The following is a 23,244-nucleotide window of genomic DNA, read 5'->3' as shown; positions in this document are numbered from 1 at the left end:
CCAGTATTTGGTCAAATGGAAGGGCTATGGTCAGGAGGATAATTCCTGGGTGGCCGCCTCTGATGTTCATGCGGCCGATTTGGTTCGTGCCTTCCACGCTGCTCATCCTGGTCGCCCTGGTGGTCTTGGTGAGGGTTCGGTGACCCCTCCTTAAAGGGGGGGTACTGTTGTGAACTATACTTCTTGGCTCCCTCTTGTGGTCACTAGTGATTTGGCACTTGGATTGTCTTTTACCAGGTTTGTGCTCACCTGCTTCGTTAGGCCTGGGGTGTTGCTATTTAAACTTCCTGGATTCTCAGTCCAGTGCCTGGCTTCGTTGTAATCAGTTCACTTCTGTTTGCTCCTGTCTTCAGGTCCTGGTTCTTTGCAAGATAAGCTAAGTCCTGCTTTCGTACTCTTGATCATTTGCATTGTTCATATTTTTTTGTCCAGCTTGTACAATATGTGATTCCTGTTATTGCTGGAAGCTCTAGGGGGGCTGATATTCTCCCCCCACACCGTCAGTCGGTTTGGGGGTTCTTGGATATTCAGCGTGGATATTTTGCAGGGTTTTTTGCTGACCATATAAGTCTTCTTACTATATTCTGCTATTAGTCAGTGGGCCTCTCTTTGCTAAATCTAGTTCATTCTTACGTTTGTCTTTTCTTCTTACCTCACCGTTATTATTTGTTGGGGGCTTGTATTACTTTGGGGTCTTTTCTCTGGAGGCAAGAGAGGTCTTATTTTCCCTGATAGGGGTAGTTAGTTCTCCGGCTGGCGCGAGACGTCTAGAATCAACGTAGGCACGTTCCCCGGCTGCTGTTAGTGTTTGCGCTAGGATCAGGTATATGGTCAGCCTAGTTACCACTTCCCTATGAGCTGGTATTTATGTTTTGCAGACTTTGCTGTAATCTTTGAGGTCCCCTGCCATTGGGATCATAACAGCCCTAACACTAACCCTAATGGGAAAATGGAAATAAATACATTTATTTTTATTTTTTTTTATTTTTCCCTAACTAAGGGGGTGATGAAGGGGGGTTTGATTTACTTTTATAGCGGGTTTTTAGCAGATTTTTATGATTGGCAGCTGTCACACACTAAAAGACGCTTTTTATTGCAAAAAATATTTTTTGCATTACCACATTTTGAGAGCTATAATTTTTCCATATTTTGGTCCACAGAGTCATTGAGGTCTTGTTTTTAGCGGGACAAGTTGACATTTTTATTGGTAACATTTTCGGGCATGTGACATTTTTTGATCGCTTTTTTCCGATTTTTGTGAGGCACAATGACAAAAAACCAGCTATTCGTGAATTTCTTTGGGGGGGGGGGCGCGTTTATACCGTTCCACGTTTGGTAAAATGGATAAAGCAGTTTTATTCTTCGGGTCAATGCGATTACAGCGATACCTCATTTATATCATTTTTTTATGTTTGGCGCTTTTATATGATAAAAACTTTTTATAGAAAAAATTATTATTTTTGCATCGCTTTATTATGAGGACTATAACTTTTTTATTTTTTCGCTGATGACGCTGTTTGGCGGCTCGTTTTTTGCGGGACAAGATGATGTTTTCAGTGGTACCATGGTTATTTATATCCGTCTTTTTGATCTTGTGTTATTCCACTTTTTGTTCAGCGGTATGATAATAAAGCGTTGTTTTTTGTCTTCCTTTTTTTTTACGGTGTTCACTGAAGGGGTGAACTAGTGGGACAGTTTTTTATAGGTCGGGTCGTTACGGACGCGGCGATACTAAATATGTGCACTTTCATTGTTTTTTATTTAGATAAAGAAATGTATTTATGGGAACAATATTTTTTTTAAATTTAGGAATTTTTTTTTTTTTTTACACATCTGAATATATTTTTTTTACACTATAACAGTGCCCCGGGGGGGGGCATCATGTTATAGGGTCAGATCACTGATCTGACACTTTGCAATGCACTGTGTCAGATCAGCAATCTGACGTGCACTGCTGGAGGCTTCCCGGCGCCTGCTCTGAGCAGGCGCTGGTAAGCCACCTCCTGGCAGGACCCGGATGCAGCCCCGAGGCCATTTTGCATCCAGGGCCTGCAGGGAGGAGATGCTCAGTACAACGCGAGCACATCGCGTTGTACCGAGGGTCTCAAGGAAGCACGCAGGGAGCCCCCAACCTGCGCGTTGCTTCACTATGCCCCTGGAGCACTGCGATCATGTCCGTGACTGCTCCTGGCACATAGTGCTGGATGTCAGCTGCGATAGTCAGCTGACACCCGACCGCGCTCCCCTCGGGAGCGCGGCCGATCGCTATGACGTACTATCCCGTCGTTGGGCATACGGGCCCACCCCACCTCGATGGGATAGTACGTCACATGTCATAAAGGGGTTAAGAAATGAAGGTCAGTCAGTCCGAAAAATTGGGAAAAGTTTGAGTGTCCCCGAGTGCAGTGGCAAAAACCATCAAGCGCTACAAAGAAACTGGCTCACATTAGGACCACCCCAGGAAAGGAAGACCAAGAGTCACCTCTGCTTCTGAGGATAAGATTATCCAAGTCACCAGCCTCAGAAACCGCAGGTTAACAGCAGCTCAGATTAGAGACCAGGTCAATGCCACACAGAGTTCTAGCAGCAGACACATCTCTACAACTGTTAAAGGGAACCTGTCACCACGTTTTTGGAAGATGGGATAAAAATAGCGTTAAATAGGGGCAGAGGTGGGCGTTACATTAGTGTGTGTGTTATGCGTTTATTACCCACCTAAGTTGCCGAAATAACTTTGCAAAGTCTCCGTTTTCGCCTGTCAATCAGGCTGGTCAGGTCACATGGGCGTGGTGTCTTCACCCAGATTTGGCGTAGTTTTCCGTTGGTGGCGTAGTGGTGTGCGCATGCCCAAAGTCCGGAATCCTCTTCCAGGGGATTTAAAATAGCGCGGTGTTCGTTATTGCATTGGTGATCGGTGGGCGCGGCCATCTTCCTTTGGCCGCGCGTGCGCAGAAGCGGCGCTCTGCTGGCCGCGGCTTCAGGAAAATGGCCGCGGGATGCCGCGCGTGCGCAGATGGATATCGCGGCGGCCATTTTCCTGAAGCCGCGGCCAGCAGAGCGCCGCTTCTGCGCACGCGCGGCCAAAGGAAGATGGCCGCGCCCACCGATCACCAATGCAATAACGAACACCGCGCTATTTTAAATCCCCTGGAAGAGGATTCCGGACTTTGGGCATGCGCACACCACTACGCCACCAACGGAAAACTACGCCAAATCTGGGGGAAGACAACGCCCATGCGACCTGACCAGCCTGATTGACAGGCGAAAATGGAGACTTTGCAAAGTTATTTCGGCAACTTAGGTGGGTAATAAACGCATAACACACACACTAATGTAACGCCCACCTCTGCCCCTATTTAACGCTATTTTTATCCCATCTTCCAAAAACGTGGTGACAGGTTCCCTTTAAGAGGAGACTTTCTGCAGCACGCCTTCATGGTAAAATAGCTGCTAGGAGACCACTGCTAAGGACAGGCAACAAACAGAAGAGACTTGTTTGGGCTAAAGAACACAAGGAATGGACATTAGACCAGTGGAAATCTGTGCTTTGATCTGATGAGTCCAAATTTGAGATCTTTGGTTCCAACCACTGTGTCTTTGTGCGATGCAGAAAAGGTGAACGGATGGACTCTACATGTCTGGTTACCATCGTGAAGCATGGAGGAGGAGGTGTGATGGTGTGGGGGTGCTTTGTTGGTGACACTGTTGGGGATTTATTCAAAATTGAAGGCATACTGAACCAGCATGGCTACCACAGCATCTTGTAGCGGCATGCTATTCCATCCGGTTACGTTTAGTTGAACCATCATTTATTTTTCAACAGGACAATGACCCCCAACACACCTCCAGGCTGTGTAAGGGCTATTTGACCAAGAAGGGGAGTGATGGGGTGCTACGCCAGATGACCTGGCCTCCACAGTCACCAGACCTGAACCCAATCGAGATGGTTTGGGGTGAGCTGGACTGCAGAGTGAAGGCAAAAGGGCCAACAAGTGCTAAGCATCTCTGGGAACTCCTTCAAGATTGTTGGAAGACCATTCCCGGTGACTACCTCTTGAAGCTCATCAAGAGAATGCCAAGAGTGTGCAAATATGCAAATTGCCTCTTCTGAGAAAAAGAGGACTTAAACTCTACAGCGCCACCTATTGGAAGTAGCGATCCTACAAGTCACAATCAACCCTTTAACGAGTCGTGCAATATGACTTAGGATAAAAGCCAAATCAGTATCTCAATTCGCAGACACGGTGTTTCGGGCTGTTGGCCCTCGTCAGTGCGAAGCATGAGAACTGATTTGGCTAGGTGAGAGGCTCTGGACATGGGGTCTAAGGGGTATCGTTTCTCATTATGGAGAGTGACATACCATCTCAAAGCAGTGATCAAAGCAAAAGGTGGCTACTTTGAAGAACCTAGAATATAAGACATAATTTCAGTTGTTTCACACTTTTTTGTTAAGTATATAATTCCACATGTGTTAATTCATAGTTTTGATGCCTTCAGTGTGAATGTACAATTTTCATAGAAAATAAAATACAGAAAAATCTTAAATGAGAAGGTGTGTCCAAACTTTTGGTCTGTACTGTAATTATATATATATATATATATATATATATATATATATATATATATATATATATATATATATATATATATATATTCTATCGTCTATCATTTATCTGTCTGTCTTCCTATCTGTCTATCTTCCTTATCTTTTGTCTCTTCCAGGACACCGTGGTTGCTCTTCAGGCTCTTTCTGCCTTTGCCAAATTTGTTTTTACCCCCAATGCTCATCAGACTATAAAAGTGACAGGACAAAATCAGATAACAGTGGATAAGTTGAACAGTTTTCTAATCCAGAGGCGACCACTCAGCGTTCCTGGGGATTACATTGTCAGCATCAAGGGGACAGGCTGCTGCCTTGTACAGGTAATGAAAAGAAAAAAAAACATTAATTCTACTGTATCTTGTCCTGAGATCCTGCATACAAATTTGACTATGAGTGATTAGGGTTTCTTGATTCTATTCCAATTGCACTGCTACATTACAGAGGCAACACATAGCATCACTGATCCTGTACTTATCCTGAGTTACATCCTGTATTATATCCCAGAGCTGCACTCACTATTCTGCTGGTGCAGTCACTGTGTACATACATTACATTACTGATCCTGAGTTACATCCTGTATTATACCCCAGAGCTGCACTCACTATTCTGCTGGTGCAGTCACTGTGTACATACATTACATTACTGATCCTGAGTTACATCCTGTATTACACCCCAGAGCTGCACTCACTATTCTGCTGGTGCAGTCACTGTGTACATACATTACATTACTGATACTGAGTTACATCCTGTATTATCCTCCAGAGCTGCACTCACTATTCTGCTGGTGCAGTCACTGTGTACATACATTACATTACTGATCCTGAGTTACATCCTGTATTATCCTCCAGAGCTGCACTCACTATTCTGCTGGTGCAGTCACTGTGTACATACATTACATTACTGATCCTGAGTTACATCCTGTATTATCCTCCAGAGCTGCACTCACTATTCTGCTGGTGCAGTCACTGTGTACATACATTACATTACTGATCCTGAGTTACATCCTGTATTATACCCCAGAGCTGCACTCACTATTCTGCTGGTGCAGTCACTGTGTACATACATTACATTACTGATACTGAGTTACATCCTTTATTATACTCCAGAGCTGCACTCACTATTCTGCTGGTGCAGTCACTGTGTACATACATTACATTACTGATCCTGAGTTACATCCTGTATTATACCCCAGAGCTGCACTCACTATTCTGCTGGTGCAGTCACTGTGTACACACATTACATTACTGATCCTGAGTTACATCCTGTATTATACCCCAGAGCTGCACTCACTATTCTGCTGGTGCAGTCACTGTGTACATACATTACATTACTGATCCTGAATTACATCCTGTATTATACTCCAGAGCTGAAATTTCAATTTAAAGGGCTTCAGAGCTGCTCTAGCACTTTTACATTCTGGAACGTGTCATTTTTATCTTATGTATTGCACCGTAATATGATGTAGGAATCATGCACAAGGTTGTTGACTGTTTCCAACTAGCAGAATTGTGACTGCAGCTCTGGATAATATAACAGGCTTTAAAAATATTTCAATAAACAAAAAAAAGTTGCACTCTGTAGTGCTGAAGCATGCCAATGTGAAATATATGAAATATAATTAGCAATACTGCTTCTGAATACTATGAAAAAATGAGACGCTTAGCACAGAATTTGGCCAATTCATGCATGCCCATCAACCAACGTCAAGGTGGTCTCAAAACTGATGGGTCCTAACATGTCTACGTCTACCCATGAATTCAGACTTCAGTTTTAGAGAGGTATTCACAATAGACACGCTAGGACCCATCAGTTTTGAGACCACCTTGTCGTTTGTTGATGGGCAGGCATGAATTGGCCAAATTATGTGCTAAGTGTCTCATTTTTTCCTCTTTTCCAGAAGCAGTATTGCTAATCATATTTCACATTGACATGCTTTAGCACTACTTTTTTTGTTTTTTGTATATGGAGGTAGCTGCTCCTAGTTGGCACCTGTTCACATTATCTTGGAAGTGCAGTCAGTCTTTTTGTCATTAAAAATATTTCTCATCACGTCATCGTTTTACACCACAAGAGGACACTAGTTTCATCTCCCTCCATTCTTCCTCGCAGGGCACTGTTCGGTACAACGTCCCGGTTCCTCAGGAGAACTCCACTTTCCTATTGTCAGCAAACACTTCTTCTACGAGCTGTGTGAACGGAGTGGCGTACACCTTTGCTATTAGCATCAGTGTCAGGTACAATTGACCTCATTGGAATACCCGGCCTTCGGACAGTTTCACCCTCACTCTTACACATCTTTTATGTTACAGCTATAGAGGAAATCGATCTCAAACCAACATGGTGGTCATTGATATCACCATGCTCTCCGGATACCAGGAAGACTACTGGTCTCTACAAGAGGTATATTACATTAGTCACTGACTAACTTTGCAATATTTGACTCTTGGGTCTAATGTGGACTCACTTATATTTTCATTTTGACTTCAAGGGTAGAACAAGGGAAGAGCGAATCTCCAAATATTCTAATATGGCATGTGGTCGCACGTGCTCACTACCACTCCAGTCACACAGGGGGCCTCCTGTACTTGGTGGGGGTCCTGTACAAATCAAACATTATATCACCTATGCACAGGATAAACTAGTAAATTGCTCTCCTCTTTTAAAAGGAATCAATTAGCAGGTTTTTACTACCTAATATGAGAGCAGCATTATACAGGGGCAGAAACCCTGATTGCAACGATGTGTCATTTACTGAGCTGCTTGCTGTATTTTGGATAAAATCCCAGTTTTATCTGCTGTAGATATACAAGTTCTTTGAATGCTGAGCTCTGTATAACCCATCCTCATCACTGATTTGCAGCTTTCTGTGTGTACTGTGCATAGGCAGAAATCTGCAAATCAGTGGTAGGGGAGGAGTTATAAAGAGCTCATGAATATGGAGAACTACCTGGCAGCTGAAGTACTAGTCCTCTGTGCTAGTAATTATCTTTGAAGGGACTATTGTGAAAATTAATAGGCCTGTTGTTTTTTTTTACAGTTGGTGAACAGCAGAGTGATCTCCAACTTTGAAACTAAGAACAACCATGTGTACTTGTATCTGAAATCTGTGAGTAGACTTTTATTTCTTACTGCCCCCATATACCACAGTCCCTGTACCAAAGGGGATTTATTATCTGATTTTCCTATCCCAGACACCTGATAATGTGCATTTACCCATAACGATGTTGTTATGAGCTCATCTGTTAAGATGGATTATCTAAGCCATACGTAAGAGCAAGTAGCAGAGGCCAGAGACAATAATGCAGCAGAGCTGGACTTGCCAGACAGCATATGGATCAGCAGATTGACAAACAGAGCTGGAAGCACTAGATGCAGCTGAGCTATGTGTGTGGATAGTACAGGAACAGCAGAGATGTGTAGACAACTTGTTATTTTCTGCAGAAGCACAGATAAACACAGGAATACTAGAAAAGCATACACCGACTGGTATCTTGCTTGCAGAAGTGCAGTTACACACAGGAATTGTGAAGATGTACAGGTGGTAACTTGCTTGCAGAAGTGCAGTTACCTTTATTATTATTATTATTATTTATTTACAGGTCCTTCTCAAAAAATTAGCATATAGTGTTAAATTTCATTATTTACCATAATGTAATGATTACAATTAAACTTTCATATATTATAGATTCATTATCCACCAACTGAAATTTGTCAGGTCTTTTATTGTTTTAATACTGATGATTTTGGCCTACAACTCCTGATAACCCAAAAAACCTGTCTCAATAAATTAGCATATCAAGAAAAGGTTCTCTAAACGACCTATTACCCTAATCTTCTGAATCAACTAATTAACTCTAAACACATGCAAAAGATACCTGAGGCTTTTAAAAACTCCCTGCCTGGTTCATTACTCAAAACCCATATCATGGGTAAGACTAGCGACCTGACAGATGTCAAGAAGGCCATCATTGACACCCTCAAGCAAGAGGGTAAGACCCAGAAAGAAATTTCTCAACAAATAGGCTGTTCCCAGAGTGCTGTATCAAGGCACCTCAATGGTAAGTCTGTTGGAAGGAAACAATGTGGCAGAAAACGCTGTACAACGAGAAGAGGTGACCGGACCCTGAGGAAGATTGTGGAGAAGGACCGATTCCAGACCTTGGGGAACCTGAGGAAGCAGTGGACTGAGTCTGGTGTGGAAACATCCAGAGCCACCGTGCACAGGCGTGTGCAGGAAATGGGCTACAGGTGCCGCATTCCCCAGGTAAAGCCACTTTTGAACCATAAACAGCGGCAGAAGCGCCTGACCTGGGCTACAGAGAAGCAGCACTGGACTGTTGCTAAGTGGTCCCAAGTACTTTTTTCTGATGAAAGCAAATTTTGCATGTCATTCGGAAATCAAGGTACCAGAGTCTGGAGGAAGACTGGGGAGAAGGAAATGCCAAAATGCCTGAAGTCCAGTGTCAAGTACCCACAGTCAGTGATGGTGTGGGGTGCCATGTCAGCTGCTGGTGTTGGTCCACTGTGTTTCATCAAGGGCAGGGTCAATGCAGCTAGCTATCAGGAGATTTTGGAGCACTTCATGCTTCCTGGCACCTGCTCACAGTGCCAAAACCACTGGTAAATGGTTTACTGACCATGGTATTACTGTGCTCAATTGGCCTGCCAACTCTCCTGACCTGAACCCCATAGAGAATCTGTGGGATATTGTGAAGAGAAAGTTGAGAGACGCAAGACCCAACACTCTGGATGAGCTTAAGGCCGCTATTGAAGCATCCTGGGCCTCCATAACATCTCAGCAGTGTCACAGGCTGATTGCCTCCATGCCACGCCGCATTGAAGCAGTCATTTCTGCCAAAGGATTCCCGACCAAGTATTGAGTGCATAACTGAACATTATTATTTGATGGTTTTTTTGTTTGTTATTAAAAAACACTTTTATTTGATTGGACGGTTGAAATATGCTAATTTATTGAGACAGGTTTTTTGGGTTATCAGGAGTTGTAGGCCAAAATCATCAGTATTAAAACAATAAAAGACCTGACAAATTTCAGTTGGTGGATAATGAATCTATAATATATGAAAGTTTAATTGTAATCATTACATTATGGTAAATAATGAAATTTAACACTATATGCTAATTTTTTGAGAAGGACCTGTATATAGCACCATTAATTCCATGGTGCTGTACATGAGAAGGGGTTACATACAGGGTTATAGATATCATTTACAGTAAACAGGTTTACAGTGACACACTGGTACAGAGGGGAGAGGACCCTGTCCTTGCGGACTTACATTAATAGCAGAGTAATTATTGTGGGCAGCCTCAGAATGGCAGAGACTAATTTCTGAGCATAACTTGATACAGCATAACTGAGATTGCGATTGCACCAGGAATTGCTGGACAGAACTTGGAAGTAGTAAATGGCTGCTGGATTGAAGACAGGAGTAACTGGGAAAATAACACAGGCCAACAAAAAACAACTTTTTTTATGTTTCTTTGATGAAAATAGGCAAATATTACTAATTTTGGGTCGAGAAACTCAAATATACCCACAGAATTGTTTAATTAGCTCTCGTTTTTTAGATACACGCCATGGAAGTATGTGCTGTAGGTAGCGAGAAGAATTCATTACAAGAGTATAAATTGCACAGTACAGTACACATATTTAGTATCGCCGCGTCCGTAACGACCCAACCTATAAAACTGTCCCACTAGTTAACCCCTTCAGTAAACACCGTAAGAAAAAAAAAAAAAAAACGAGGCAAAAAACAACGCTTTATTACCATACCGCCGAACAAAAAGTGGAATAACACGCGATCAAAAAGATGGATATAAATAACCATGGTACCGCTGAAAACGTCATCTTGTCCCGCAAAAAACAAGCCGCCATACAGCATCATCAGCAAAAAAATAAAAAAGTTATAGTCCTCAGAATAAAGCGATGCCAAAATAATTATTTTTTCTATAAAATAGTTTTTATCGTATAAAAGCGCCAAAACATTAAAAAATGATATAAATGAGGTATCGCTGTAATCGTACTGACCCGACGAATAAAACTGCTTTATCAATTTTACCAAACGCAGAACGGTATAAAGAAATTCATGAATAGCTGGTTTTTGGTTATTCTGCCTCACAAAAAACGGAATAAAAAGTGATAAAAAATGGTCACGTGTCCGAAAATGTTACCAATAAAAACGTCAACTCGTCCCGCAAAAAACAAGACCTCACATGACTCTGTGGACCAAAATGTGGAAAAATTATAGGTCTCAAAATGCCACGTATATAAGTGCCACGTATTTAAGTGCCACGTATAAGTGCCACGTATTTAAGTGCCACGTATAAGCAAAGTAATGATGGTAAGCAGTCTTCACAAGTGGAGTAATTGGTCTTCTTTGGTTGGCAAATGTCACATAACCACACACGTAACAAAAATTGTTAACAATATTTGCACATTTACGAGGCATTTTCAAAGTGTAAATTCTCTCCACAAAATTACTGCAACAAGAGAAAGAGACTTCAATTAGTACAAACTATGCAGACACAATTTATAAAATGGCTGACATTGGTTCAACAGGTCTGTAATCAGGTTTACCAATACACATTTGTTGAAAATTCAAAATTTCCCTATTTTCCTGCATAATAATCTTAAATGACCTGTATCTCAGCAACAAGAGCTAATAATGATTTTTAAGTAACATATTCGTTTTTAGGATGCTAAAATTATTACAAACCAGCTATTTTCATTTCAGAAACATTTTCACTGTTGGCCAGTGTATAATTAGACACTTGGCTGGAAGAGAATGAGGCTAACTTCAGGGTGGTAGCACGGTGCTGTACTTACTGAATGCTAAGGCGGTGGGTTGGCATCAATCGTGCTTGCCAGGCTTCCACAGAAACCAGCGGGAACCATCACAGAAGGAGCCAGCCATATGGGATGGAAGCAAAACTTGACACTGGAGCCAGGACAGGTGAGAAACAGAGGTTTATGGATTGCAGTAGAAAAACAGAGGACCTTGGGAGACCCACCAAACATGGGGAGGACTTAAAAACTCCCTGTAAATGTTATCATTGGTCAGATCCAAAGTCATTATCAAGCTTTCCACTGAGCCACCACTCTGCCGACATCATGCCAATCCTAGGAGAAGTTAGGATGTTTATGCTGATACAGTGGTTAATGCATCAGATCCAATGTGGCACAGTCCCATATGGGATATGTTTTTTTTAAGCCACCCCTAATTTGTTACAGATTACTTAGGGGTGCGGGTCTCATTCCCCAGAATTGTCATCAATTGGTGGCTGTACATCTAATTCAGTAGTAGCTTAATCAGGAACAAAGAGCAGAGTTGTCACTAGGAGTTATGTGAAGGTCAACCAGAGCCATGGCCAACCGAAAAACCCAAGAACAGAAGTGAGGAGGACTCAACGGAGGCGAAGCCAAAGTTCCTGGGTTCATTGATTGTGGACCATCTCTACGTGTGACTATGGTTATCTGTTGAGTGTTTTCTTCTATCTTGAACTCCTCTAGGTTTCTCATGAAACAATCTACCTCTCGGTCAACGTTATAATGGGCAACAGGGTGCTAAATGTGAAGCGTGCTTCCATCTATGTGTACGATTACTATGAAACAGGTAATTTAGAGCTGTAGACTCGTCCCAGCTGAAGTAGAGGTCCTTGATCAAAATGAATGCGTCCTCAAAATCCGTCATACAGTAGATGTGTACACAGTATGTCTTCTAGGTACACTGTTAGTATCCCTGAAATAATTTTAGGTTCACCATGTAAAGTATCTCCTAACAATAAGCAGAAGACACAAAAATAATAAAACTGAACTTACAGGAAAGAAAAGATACAACTTTGAAAACAATGCCAGTATGCAATTAATGGCTACTGCTGTTTGGTTTTAGACAATAATCAGAATATCTTTTGATTAACTAGAAATTTGATTCATTTGTCCCCACCTTGACAGGGCTTACATGACATTAATTAGACTATGAATGGGGGCTCTGATGCTTTAACTCAAAAGTTCCTATCATTTCCTACTTCCTGTTTGATAACGTTTTGTTTGAGAAACCCCAGTGCATGCTGGAATACTCGCACAAAGCGTTGTCAGGGGGCAGTGACCTACATTTCAGAGGCTGGACTAGTCCCATCTATGCTGAGCATATGTCGGTTGTCAATTCCGACAGAGGATCACTAGACTCTTATCACTGTACGATGTGCACAATGACAGTGCACTCTCTCACCAGGTTTAATCAGAATTAAGGAGTCTGCAACAGGGCACACTGACATTGTGCAGTTTATAAGAAGAATACTCCCCATGAAGAGACCAGTGTGTCATGATCTCAATGGCAAGAGAACATAGCATCAGCATATATATAGGAACTAGCTCTTGGAAGATGGAAACTGAGCTGACAATGAACTAAACCTAACGCACAACTAGCAGTGGCCGGGTAGCATGCCTACGTTGATTCTAGATGCCCAGCACCAGCCGGAGGACTAAATAAAACTAGCAGAGGAAAATATTAGTCCTAGCTCACCTCTAGAGAAATACCCCGAAAGGAGACAGAGGCCCCCCACATGTATTGGCGGTGAGTTGAGATGAAATAACAAACGTAGTATGAAAATAGGTTTAGCAAATTTGAGGTCCACTTACTACATAGCAGAAGACAGAAAGGACACTTTCATGGTCAGCTGAAAACCCTATCAAAAACACCATCCAGAAATTACTTTAAAACTCTGGCATTAACTCATAACACCAGAGTGGCAATTCCTGTTCACAAGAGCTTTCCAGACACAGTAACGAAACTACAGCTGTGAACTGGAACAAAAATGCAAAAACAAACATGGACAAGAGTCCAACTTATCTAGTAGTTGTCTAGGAGCAGGAACAAGCACAGAGAGGCTTCTGATAACATTGTTGACCGGCAAGCAACTAACAGAGCAGCAAGGTTATATAGCGACTCCCACATCTTGATGGGAACAGGTGAACAGAGAAGATGACAACACCAGTTCAATTCCACCAGTAGCCACCGGGGGAGCCCAGAATCCAAATTCACAACAGTACCCCCCCCTCAAGGAGGGGGCACCGAACCCTCACCAGAACCACCAGGGCGATCAGGATGGGCCCTATGAAAGGCACGAACCAGATCGGAGGCATGAACATCAGATGCATTCACCCAAGAATTATCCTCCTGGCCGTATCCCTTCCACTTGACCAGATACTGGAGTCTCCGTCTGGAAACACGAGAGTCTAAGATTTTCTCCACAACGTACTCCAACTCACCCTCAACCAACACCGGAGCAGGAGGCTCAACGGAAGGCACAACCGGTACCTCATACCTGCGCAATAATGACCGATGAAAAACGTTATGAATAGAAAAGGATGCAGGGAGGTCCAAACGGAAGGAAACAGGATTAAGAATCTCCAATATCTTATACGGGCCGATAAACCGAGGCTTAAACTTAGGAGAAGAGACCCTCATAGGGACAAAACGAGAAGACAACCACACCAAATCCCCAACAGAAAGCCGAGGACCAACACGACGGTGGCGGTTGGCAAAAAGCTGAGTCTTCTCCTGGGACAACCTCAAATTGTCCACCACCTGCCCCCAGATCTGATGCAATCTCTCCACCACAGCATCCACTCCAGGACAATCCGAAGATTCCACCTGACCAGAGGAAAATCGAGGATGAAACCCCGAATTACAGAAAAACGGGGACACCAAAGTGGCAGAGCTGGCCCGATTATTGAGAGCGAACTCCGCCAATGGCAAAAAAGCAACCCAATCATCCTGGTCAGCAGACACAAAACACCTCAGATATGTCTCCAGGGTCTGATTAATCCGCTCGGTCTGGCCATTCGTCTGAGGATGGAAAGCGGACGAGAAAGATAAATCTATGCCCATCCTAGCACAGAATGCCCGCCAAAATCTAGACACGAATTGGGTCCCTCTGTCAGAAACGATATTCTCAGGAATACCATGCAAACGAACAACATTTTGAAAAAACAGAGGAACCAACTCGGAAGAAGAAGGTAACTTGGGCAGAGGAACCAAATGGACCATCTTAGAAAAACGGTCACACACCACCCAGATGACAGACATCTTCTGAGAAACAGGCAGATCTGAAATAAAATCCATCGAGATGTGCGTCCAAGGCCTCTTAGGAATAGGCAAGGGCAACAATAATCCACTAGCCCGAGAACAACAAGGCTTGGCCCGAGCACAAACGTCACAAGACTGCACAAAGCCTCGCACATCTCGTGACAGGGAAGGCCACCAGAAGGACCTTGCCACCAAATCCCTGGTACCAAAAATGCCAGGATGACCTGCCAACGCAGAAGAATGAACCTCAGAGATGACTCTACTGGTCCAATCATCAGGAACAAACAGTTTATCAGGTGGGCAACGATCAGGTCTATCCGCCTGAAACTCCTGCAAGGCCCGCCGCAGGTCTGGAGAAACGGCTGACAATACCACTCCATCCTTAAGGATACCTGTGGGCTCAGAGTTACCAGGCGAGTCAGGCTCAAAACTCCTAGAAAGGGCATCCGCCTTAACATTCTTAGAACCCGGTAGGTATGACACCACAAAATTAAACCGAGAGAAAAATAATGACCAGCGCGCCTGTCTAGGATTCAGGCGCCTGGCGGTCTCAAGATAAATCAAATTTTTGTGGTCAGTCAATACCACCACCTGATGTCTGGCCCCCTCAAGCCAATGGCGCCACTCCTCAAAAGCCCACTTCATGGCCAAAAGCTCCCGATTCCCAACATCATAATTCCGCTCAGCGGGCGAAAATTTACGGGAAAAGAAGGCACAAGGCCTCATCACGGAGCAGTCAGAACTTTTCTGCGACAACACTGCCCCAGCTCCGATCTCAGAAGCGTCGACCTCAACCTGAAAAGGTAGAGCAACATCAGGCTGACGCAACACAGGGGCAGAGGAAAAACGGCGCTTAAGCTCCCGAAAGGCCTCCACAGCATCAGGGGACCAATCAGCAACATCAGCACCCTTCTTAGTCAAATCGGTCAATGGTTTAGCAATATCCGAAAAACCAGCAATAAATCGACGATAAAAGTTAGCAAAGCCCAAAAATTTCTGAAGACTCTTAAGAGAAGAGGGCTGCGTCCAATCACAAATAGCTTGAACCTTGACAGGATCCATTTCAATGGAAGAGGGGGAAAAAATATATCCCAAAAAGGAAATCCTCTGTACCCCAAAAACACACTTAGAACCCTTCACACACAAAGAATTAGACCGCAAAACCTGAAAAACCCTCCTGACTTGCTGGACATGAGAGTCCCAGTCATCCGAAAAAATCAGAATATCATCCAGATACACAATCATAAATTTATCCAAATAATCGCGAAAAATATCATGCATAAAGGACTGGAAAACTGACGGAGCATTAGAAAGACCAAAAGGCATCACTAAATACTCAAAGTGGCCCTCGGGCGTATTAAATGCGGTTTTCCACTCATCCCCCTGCCTGATTCGCACCAAATTATACGCCCCACGAAGGTCAATCTTAGAGAACCACTTGGCCCCCTTTATGCGAGCAAACAAATCAGTCAGCAACGGCAATGGGTATTGATATTTAACAGTGATTTTATTCAAAAGCCGATAATCAATACATGGTCTCAAAGAGCCGTCTTTTTTTGACACAAAGAAAAAACCGGCTCCTAAGGGAGATGACGATGGACGAATATGTCCCTTTTCCAAGGACTCCTTTATATATTCTCGCATAGCAGCATGTTCAGGCACAGACAGATTAAATAAACGACCCTTTGGGTATTTACTACCCGGGATTAAATCTATGGCACAATCGCACTCTCGGTGCGGAGGTAACGAACCAAGCTTGGATTCTTCAAAGACGTCACGATAGTCAGACAGGAACTCAGGAATTTCAGAGGGAATAGATGATGAAATGGAAACCACAGGTACATCCCCATGAGCCCCCTTACATCCCCAGCTCAACACAGACATAGCTCTCCAGTCGAGGACTGGGTTGTGAGATTGCAGCCAAGGCAATCCTAGCACCAAATCATCATGTAGATTATACAGCACCAGAAAGCGAATAATCTCCTGGTGATCCGGATTAATACGCATAGTTACTTGTGTCCAGTATTGTGGTTTATTATTAGCCAATGGGGTGGAGTCAATCCCCTTCAGAGGAATAGGAGTCTCCAAAGGCTCTAAATCATACCCACAGCGTTTGGCAAAGGACCAATCCATAAGACTCAAAGCGGCGCCAGAGTCGACATAGGCGTCCGTGGTAATAGATGACAAAGAGCAAATCAGGGTCACAGATAGAATAAATTTAGACGGTAAGGTGCAAATGGAAACAGATTTACCAAGCTTTTTAGTGCGCTTAGAGCATGCTGATATAACATGAGTAGAATCACCACAATAGAAACACAACCCATTTTTCCGTCTAAAATTCTGCCGCTCGCTTCGGGACAGAATTCTATCACACTGCATATTCTCTGGCGACTTCTCAGTGGACACCGCCAGATGGTGCACTGGTTTGCGCTCCCGCAAATGCCTATCGATCTGAATAGCCATTGTCATGGACTCATTCAGACCCGCAGGCACAGGGAACCCCACCATAACATCCTTAATGGCATCAGAGAGACCCTCTCTGAAAGTCGCCGCCAGGGCGCACTCATTCCACTGAGTAAGCACAGACCATTTACGGAATCTTTGGCAGTAAATTTCCGCTTCATCTTGCCCCTGAGATAGGGACATCAAAGTTTTTTCTGCCTGAAGCTCCAAATGAGGTTCGTCATAAAGCAACCCCAAGGCCAGAAAAAACGCATCCACATTGAGCAACGCAGGATCCCCTGGTGTCAATGAAAAAGCCCAGTCTTGAGGGTCGCCCCGGAGCAAGGAAATCACAATCCTGACCTGCTGTGCAGGGTCTCCGGCAGAGCGAGATTTCAGGGACAAAAATAATTTGCAATTATTTCGAAAATTCTGAAACCCGGATCTATTCCCCGAGAAAAATTCCGGCAAAGGAATTCTCGGCTCAGATACAGGTGCATGACAAACAAAATCTTGCAAATTTTGTACCTTCGTGGCGAGATTATTCAAACCTGCAGTTACACTCTGAAGATCCATTACAAACAGGTGGACACAGAGCCATTCAAGGGTTAAGAGGAGGTAAGAAGCAGCTAGACAGCAATTAAGGGCTAGGCAGCAAAATTCTGAGGGGGAAAAAAAAAAAAAAAAAATTTCCCTTCAACACTTCTTTTTCTCCTGCTTCAGCCCAAACAATTAACACTTTGTAGGCCGGTCAAACTGTCATGATCTCAATGGCAAGAGAACATAGCATCAGCATATATATAGGAACTAGCTCTTGGAAGATGGAAACTGAGCTGACAATGAACTAAACCTAACGCACAACTAGCAGTGGCCGGGTAGCATGCCTACGTTGATTCTAGATGCCCAGCACCAGCCGGAGGACTAAATAAAACTAGCAGAGGAAAATATTAGTCCTAGCTCACCTCTAGAGAAATACCCCGAAAGGAGACAGAGGCCCCCCACATGTATTGGCGGTGAGTTGAGATGAAATAACAAACGTAGTATGAAAATAGGTTTAGCAAATTTGAGGTCCACTTACTACATAGCAGAAGACAGAAAGGACACTTTCATGGTCAGCTGAAAACCCTATCAAAAACACCATCCAGAAATTACTTTAAAACTCTGGCATTAACTCATAACACCAGAGTGGCAATTCCTGTTCACAAGAGCTTTCCAGACACAGTAACGAAACTACAGCTGTGAACTGGAACAAAAATGCAAAAACAAACATGGACAAGAGTCCAACTTATCTAGTAGTTGTCTAGGAGCAGGAACAAGCACAGAGAGGCTTCTGATAACATTGTTGACCGGCAAGCAACTAACAGAGCAGCAAGGTTATATAGCGACTCCCACATCTTGATGGGAACAGGTGAACAGAGAAGATGACAACACCAGTTCAATTCCACCAGTAGCCACCGGGGGAGCCCAGAATCCAAATTCACAACACCAGTGCCATCAACACAAATAACATCACTTGCAGGGTGTGGTGTTGGTCTCTGCAAGCCGGGTATGCTTCTTACAATGTGCGCAAATAGGCCCTAGCTGGCTAGTTACTACTGATCACAGCCTGCGATAGAGTGCACTGTCATTGTGCACATTACACAGTGACAAGAATCTGCTGAGTCTCTTTCAGAATTGACAACCGGTGCATGCTCAGTAAAGCAGAGAATAGCCCAGCCCCTGAAAGGTAGGTGACTGATAACACTTCATTTCTGGGAGGGGGCAGAGGCTGCAGCCAGTAGTGACGGCGTCCTCTGCCATCTGATAACACTTAGTTTGATTATCCCAGCATGCACTGGGGATTCTCAAACAAAACGTCCTCAAATAGGAAGTAGTAAAAAAAAAAAATCAGTTACATAGTGCAGTTTGGGAAGGATAGGGAATTTTACATTAAGGTATATTATAAAACATTAGATTATGGCATTTAAAAATGAAAATTATTTTGTTTCGGATCACCCCTTTAACCGCTTTCCAACATAGGACGTAATACTACTTTCTATGTTTGGTCCCTATTTATGGAGCAGGCTCAGAACCTGGTACTAGGGCGAGCATACCGTAGCTTATTTTGGCCCCCAGCAACACGATTGTAGGTTGACGATAGATTGTAATGGAAGCCGGGGGTCTAATAAAAGACCCCTGTGGATGCCATCTTAGTCCTCTTATGAATCCCAGTCATTTAGACAATATGCTGATCGCAAGTTCAATTACCCTAAATGATGAAATAATGCCTGTTCTCAGTCACCACCAGAGGGAGCTGAAGGGTTAACTGCGTATACTGTGTATGCATTCATTTCATTTCTAGTAAGCTCCCCCTAGTGGTGGCTGCAGGAAGCCATTATTTTATCCTTTTACTGTGCATTTGGAGCTGTGTATAAGAAAAATCAAGTTATAAAAGTACATTAAAGCAGGAAGCAACACAGAAGCTTGGACCTGAAATTTCCTGATAATAAAAGGTAGAATGTTTCTAAAAAATATGAATATATTGGAACGTCAGATGTTTGAAAGCAAACACATTATTTCTATTATATGCTTACTATGAGATGAGACTTTCCAGTAATGCTGCTGTTTTCTTTCTACAGCTGAAAATGGTTATGCATCATATCGCCACCCCTGTGCCCCACCATAAGAGGAAAGACCCCAGACATTCAGAAATATCACAAGAACTCATTTATGACCGGCTAAATCATGTTTAAGCAGTATAGTGTAAAGAGACTATATGGAATATACATAAAATTGCATTATAGAATTGTATTTAAGGGAACCTGTTGTAACAATTTCACTACTGAAATTAGTGGTGCAGGTGTGTAGGTCATAGCTTATAAAACTCTCCTAACACCACAAGATATTGGCGTGTTTCCATCCACCTTAGTTATTTCGTGATCCTTGAATTTATTTTTAATTATACTCTTCTTTCTATTAGATTAAACCTTATATGATGAGAAATATTGCCAAAATTTGGCAGCAGAATGGTCACATAAACATCCTCGGCACACAATAAGAGCCTGAATCATTATTGTACCTGCTTTTTCTGGAGTTTTTATTTGTTTTTGTTCCTTTTTTTGTTTGCATCAAATTCATCTTGACATTTGTGCTTCTTTTGGAGTTTATTTTATGTCTTCCCTTTTTTTCTTTATTCGCAATTGAGAACACGGTTAATGGTTTCCAAATGGTTTTTGCCAGATTCAACATTTGCAACAAATGTATTTCAGCCCCCCAGCCTGGAATGATTTTATGCAAACCAGAAATTTTTGAGCAATTTTTGTGACATATTGAAAAAAAAGTGCAAATTTTTGCTCGTAAAAAATGGTTAAACTCGGAAAAAAATAATATTTTTGACTGCGTGCACCACTTTGATGAATTTTATGCCAAAAAAAGTCAGTGGATACAAGTGAGAAAAGTGACTTAAAAAAATAAAATGTGAATGATGAATAGGGTGTTTCTGCTTATAATGAATTGTGATTTATATCTCAGAATCCTATGGCTGTTGTGTTTTCCAACTTTAATAAAAACCTTTGAACATTTCAGTAAATTGTGGTCAAGAAGGTTCATGGCATAAAGGGGACACGGGGTCCTTCAGACTCATCGGCACACAGGGATACAGTATAGATACAAAATATTAGAGGCCATGATGTTCCTCTGTGATCCTCCTTTTCCACACACACTGTAGGAGCCCTACGTAGGGCTTTATGGACCAGACGTCCAATGGTGGCAGTAGGAGACTGAAAATGTTAGTGTTCGAAAGGGGAAAAATGTTGACTTCTGTGGTTGGGGCATCTTGTGCGGCTGCTTTTTACAAGAGGTCCGGATGGATGATTGATCAATCCTGTTATAATCCTCACCATCCCTTTCTCAAACCAGCTGAAAACAAGAGACATCTACGTAAGAAGGTCTGGTCTTCCAGAGGAGCAGAATATTTCATAGCCCGGAGTCATAGTGCATAGTTTGCACTCCAACTCTGCCTGCTTGGTGCCATATTGAGGCCTAAGGAACATAGCAAGTCAGTCTTTCCAGAAACATCTCTGGCACTCTTGACCCATCTCAGTTGCAGCCAAGCACACTACACATTGAGAATCATGTGCCTGCTGCTTCCTTCTGACGGCTGAGACTAGGACCGATCTAAGGCTTCACAAGCAGGAGCATGACGATCGTGGTCGTAAATGATGTATTCATGACCGTGGAGGTGAAGGACCCTTGGACACACATTTAGCTCAAGTGTATTGCGGGACAGAGACCCACTGGGTCCGTACGCTGCAATGAACGTGACCGGGGACGCATGGCAGTGATGTCACGCACTCCCGTCGCCTGCACGCTGAAGTCAGCTGCCGGCTTCAGAAGAGGACGACGCTCGGTGGGGGAGCGCAGGGAAAGCGAGTAGAATCATTCATTTTTTTTCTATGCATTAAAGAACAGCAGCAGAACGGAGGACATATTGGTATAAAAAAAATGGGGTTGGGGGATATATATACCAGGATAAGGTTCATATACCATAGATGGGGGACATTGTTTCATAATGGGGGAGGGGGTGCAACTTGTATGTCCTTATAGAATTTATGCAAATTGTCTCTTCAGAGAGGAAGAGTACTAGAACTCTAGTGCCACCTATTGGAAGTAGCAATCCTAACAGTCAATGTCGACCCTTTAATGAGCCTTGTCACATGACTTAGGATAATAGCCAAACCAGAATCTCTATTTGCAGACACTGTGTTTCGGGGTACTGCTCCTCGTCAGTGCAAAGTGGAGATCTGGTTTGGCTGATTGAGAGGCGTCTGACCGGGATCCAAGAAGTATCGTTTCTCCTTGCGGAGAGTGACATGATAAGCATGTCGAGGTGAGGAGACTTAAAGCCGTAATGCTCCTCAATCAGCCAAACCAGATCTCCACTTTGCACTGATGAGGGGCAATACTCCGAAACACAGTGTCTGCAAATAGAGATTCTGGTTTGGCTATTATCCTAAGTCATGTGACAAGGCTCGTTAAAGGGTCGACATTGACTGTTAGGATTGCTACTTACAATAGGTGGCACTAGAGTTCTAGTCCTCTTCCTCTCTGAAGAGACAATTTGCATATTTCCCAGAGGAGCATTGTGGCTTTAAGTCTCCTCACCTCGACATGCTTATCATGTCACTCTCCGTAAGGAGAAACGATACTTATTGGATCCCACTTATAGTATTTAGAATGCTACAGGGGCCCATAGACCTGACCGCCATGACACATCAGTGCTTTGTCCTGCCTTCTAATTAGGGTTGAGCGAAACGGATCGGACATTTTCAAAAGTCGCCGACTTTCAGCAAAGTCGGGTTTCATGAAACCCGACCCGATCCCACTGTGGGATCGGCAATGCGGTCGGCGATCTTCGCGCCAAAGTCGCGTTTCATATGACGCTTTCCCCGCCATTTTTTCAGCCAATGAAGGAGTGTGGGCAGCGTGATGACATAGGTTCCGGCTTGCTTTGTGCAGCGTCACAGGGGGTAAAACCGCCATCTTAACGTTTGGGATATAGCGATTTGCACAGTGAAACACAAACTTTGCAGGGACGGAGGGGAGAGAGAGAGAGAGAGAGAGAGAGACAGAATTAAATAAATACCCATTGTCCTGCATTGGGTTTCGTGTTTCGGTTGGCCCCCGACTTTTCACAATAATCGGCCGATTTCACACGATCTGACTTTCGAGACAGTCGGGTTTCACGAGACCCGACTCGATCCTAAAAAAGCAAAAGTCGCTCAACCCTACTTCTAATACCTCTCGCTCTGTAGCTCCTCGCTCTGTGACAAGTTCGAAGACCTATAAAATAGAGAGAAGTGGAATAATCTCCAATTCATAGGTGTACCAGAAAATATTTTTGGATATAATTTAATCACCTTTCTCACTGCTGATGTAATACAAGCCTTGCAACTTCCTATCACTCCGGACTCAATGATGGTTGAGAGAGCCTATTGCATAGGACCTCCTAGGGAGCAAGGAGGAGGTTGTCCACATCTGGGCATGGCTACATTTCTAAACGGGTCCATTGAAGAATAAATCTTGAGATGAACTCACTAACAATCACAAACAACC

The 23,244-nt window shown here is 43.3% G+C and overlaps 1 protein-coding gene across 1 annotated transcript in view; it reads left to right on the top strand.

The window, feature by feature from the left end:
* Positions 1-20,716, top strand: part of LOC143767554 (ovostatin-like) — a 94,955-nt gene extending 74,239 nt beyond the window's left edge. Inside the window, exons 22-27 of the mRNA XM_077255962.1 lie at positions 4,723-4,923; positions 6,713-6,837; positions 6,913-7,003; positions 7,641-7,709; positions 12,132-12,234; positions 19,770-20,716. Coding sequence (XP_077112077.1) covers positions 4,723-4,923; positions 6,713-6,837; positions 6,913-7,003; positions 7,641-7,709; positions 12,132-12,234; positions 19,770-19,816 — 636 coding nt within the window. The 3' untranslated portion in view covers positions 19,817-20,716. The remainder of the gene's footprint in view (positions 1-4,722; positions 4,924-6,712; positions 6,838-6,912; positions 7,004-7,640; positions 7,710-12,131; positions 12,235-19,769) is intronic.
* The last annotated feature ends 2,528 nt before the right edge of the window (positions 20,717-23,244 follow it).

The sequence above is a fragment of the Ranitomeya variabilis genome, chromosome 4, assembly GCF_051348905.1.
Source record: "Ranitomeya variabilis isolate aRanVar5 chromosome 4, aRanVar5.hap1, whole genome shotgun sequence".
In the NCBI taxonomy this organism is placed as follows: Eukaryota; Metazoa; Chordata; class Amphibia; order Anura; family Dendrobatidae; genus Ranitomeya; species Ranitomeya variabilis.
Note: the sequence above shows the minus strand (reverse complement) of the source record. Positions and strands in the feature narration are given on the sequence as shown.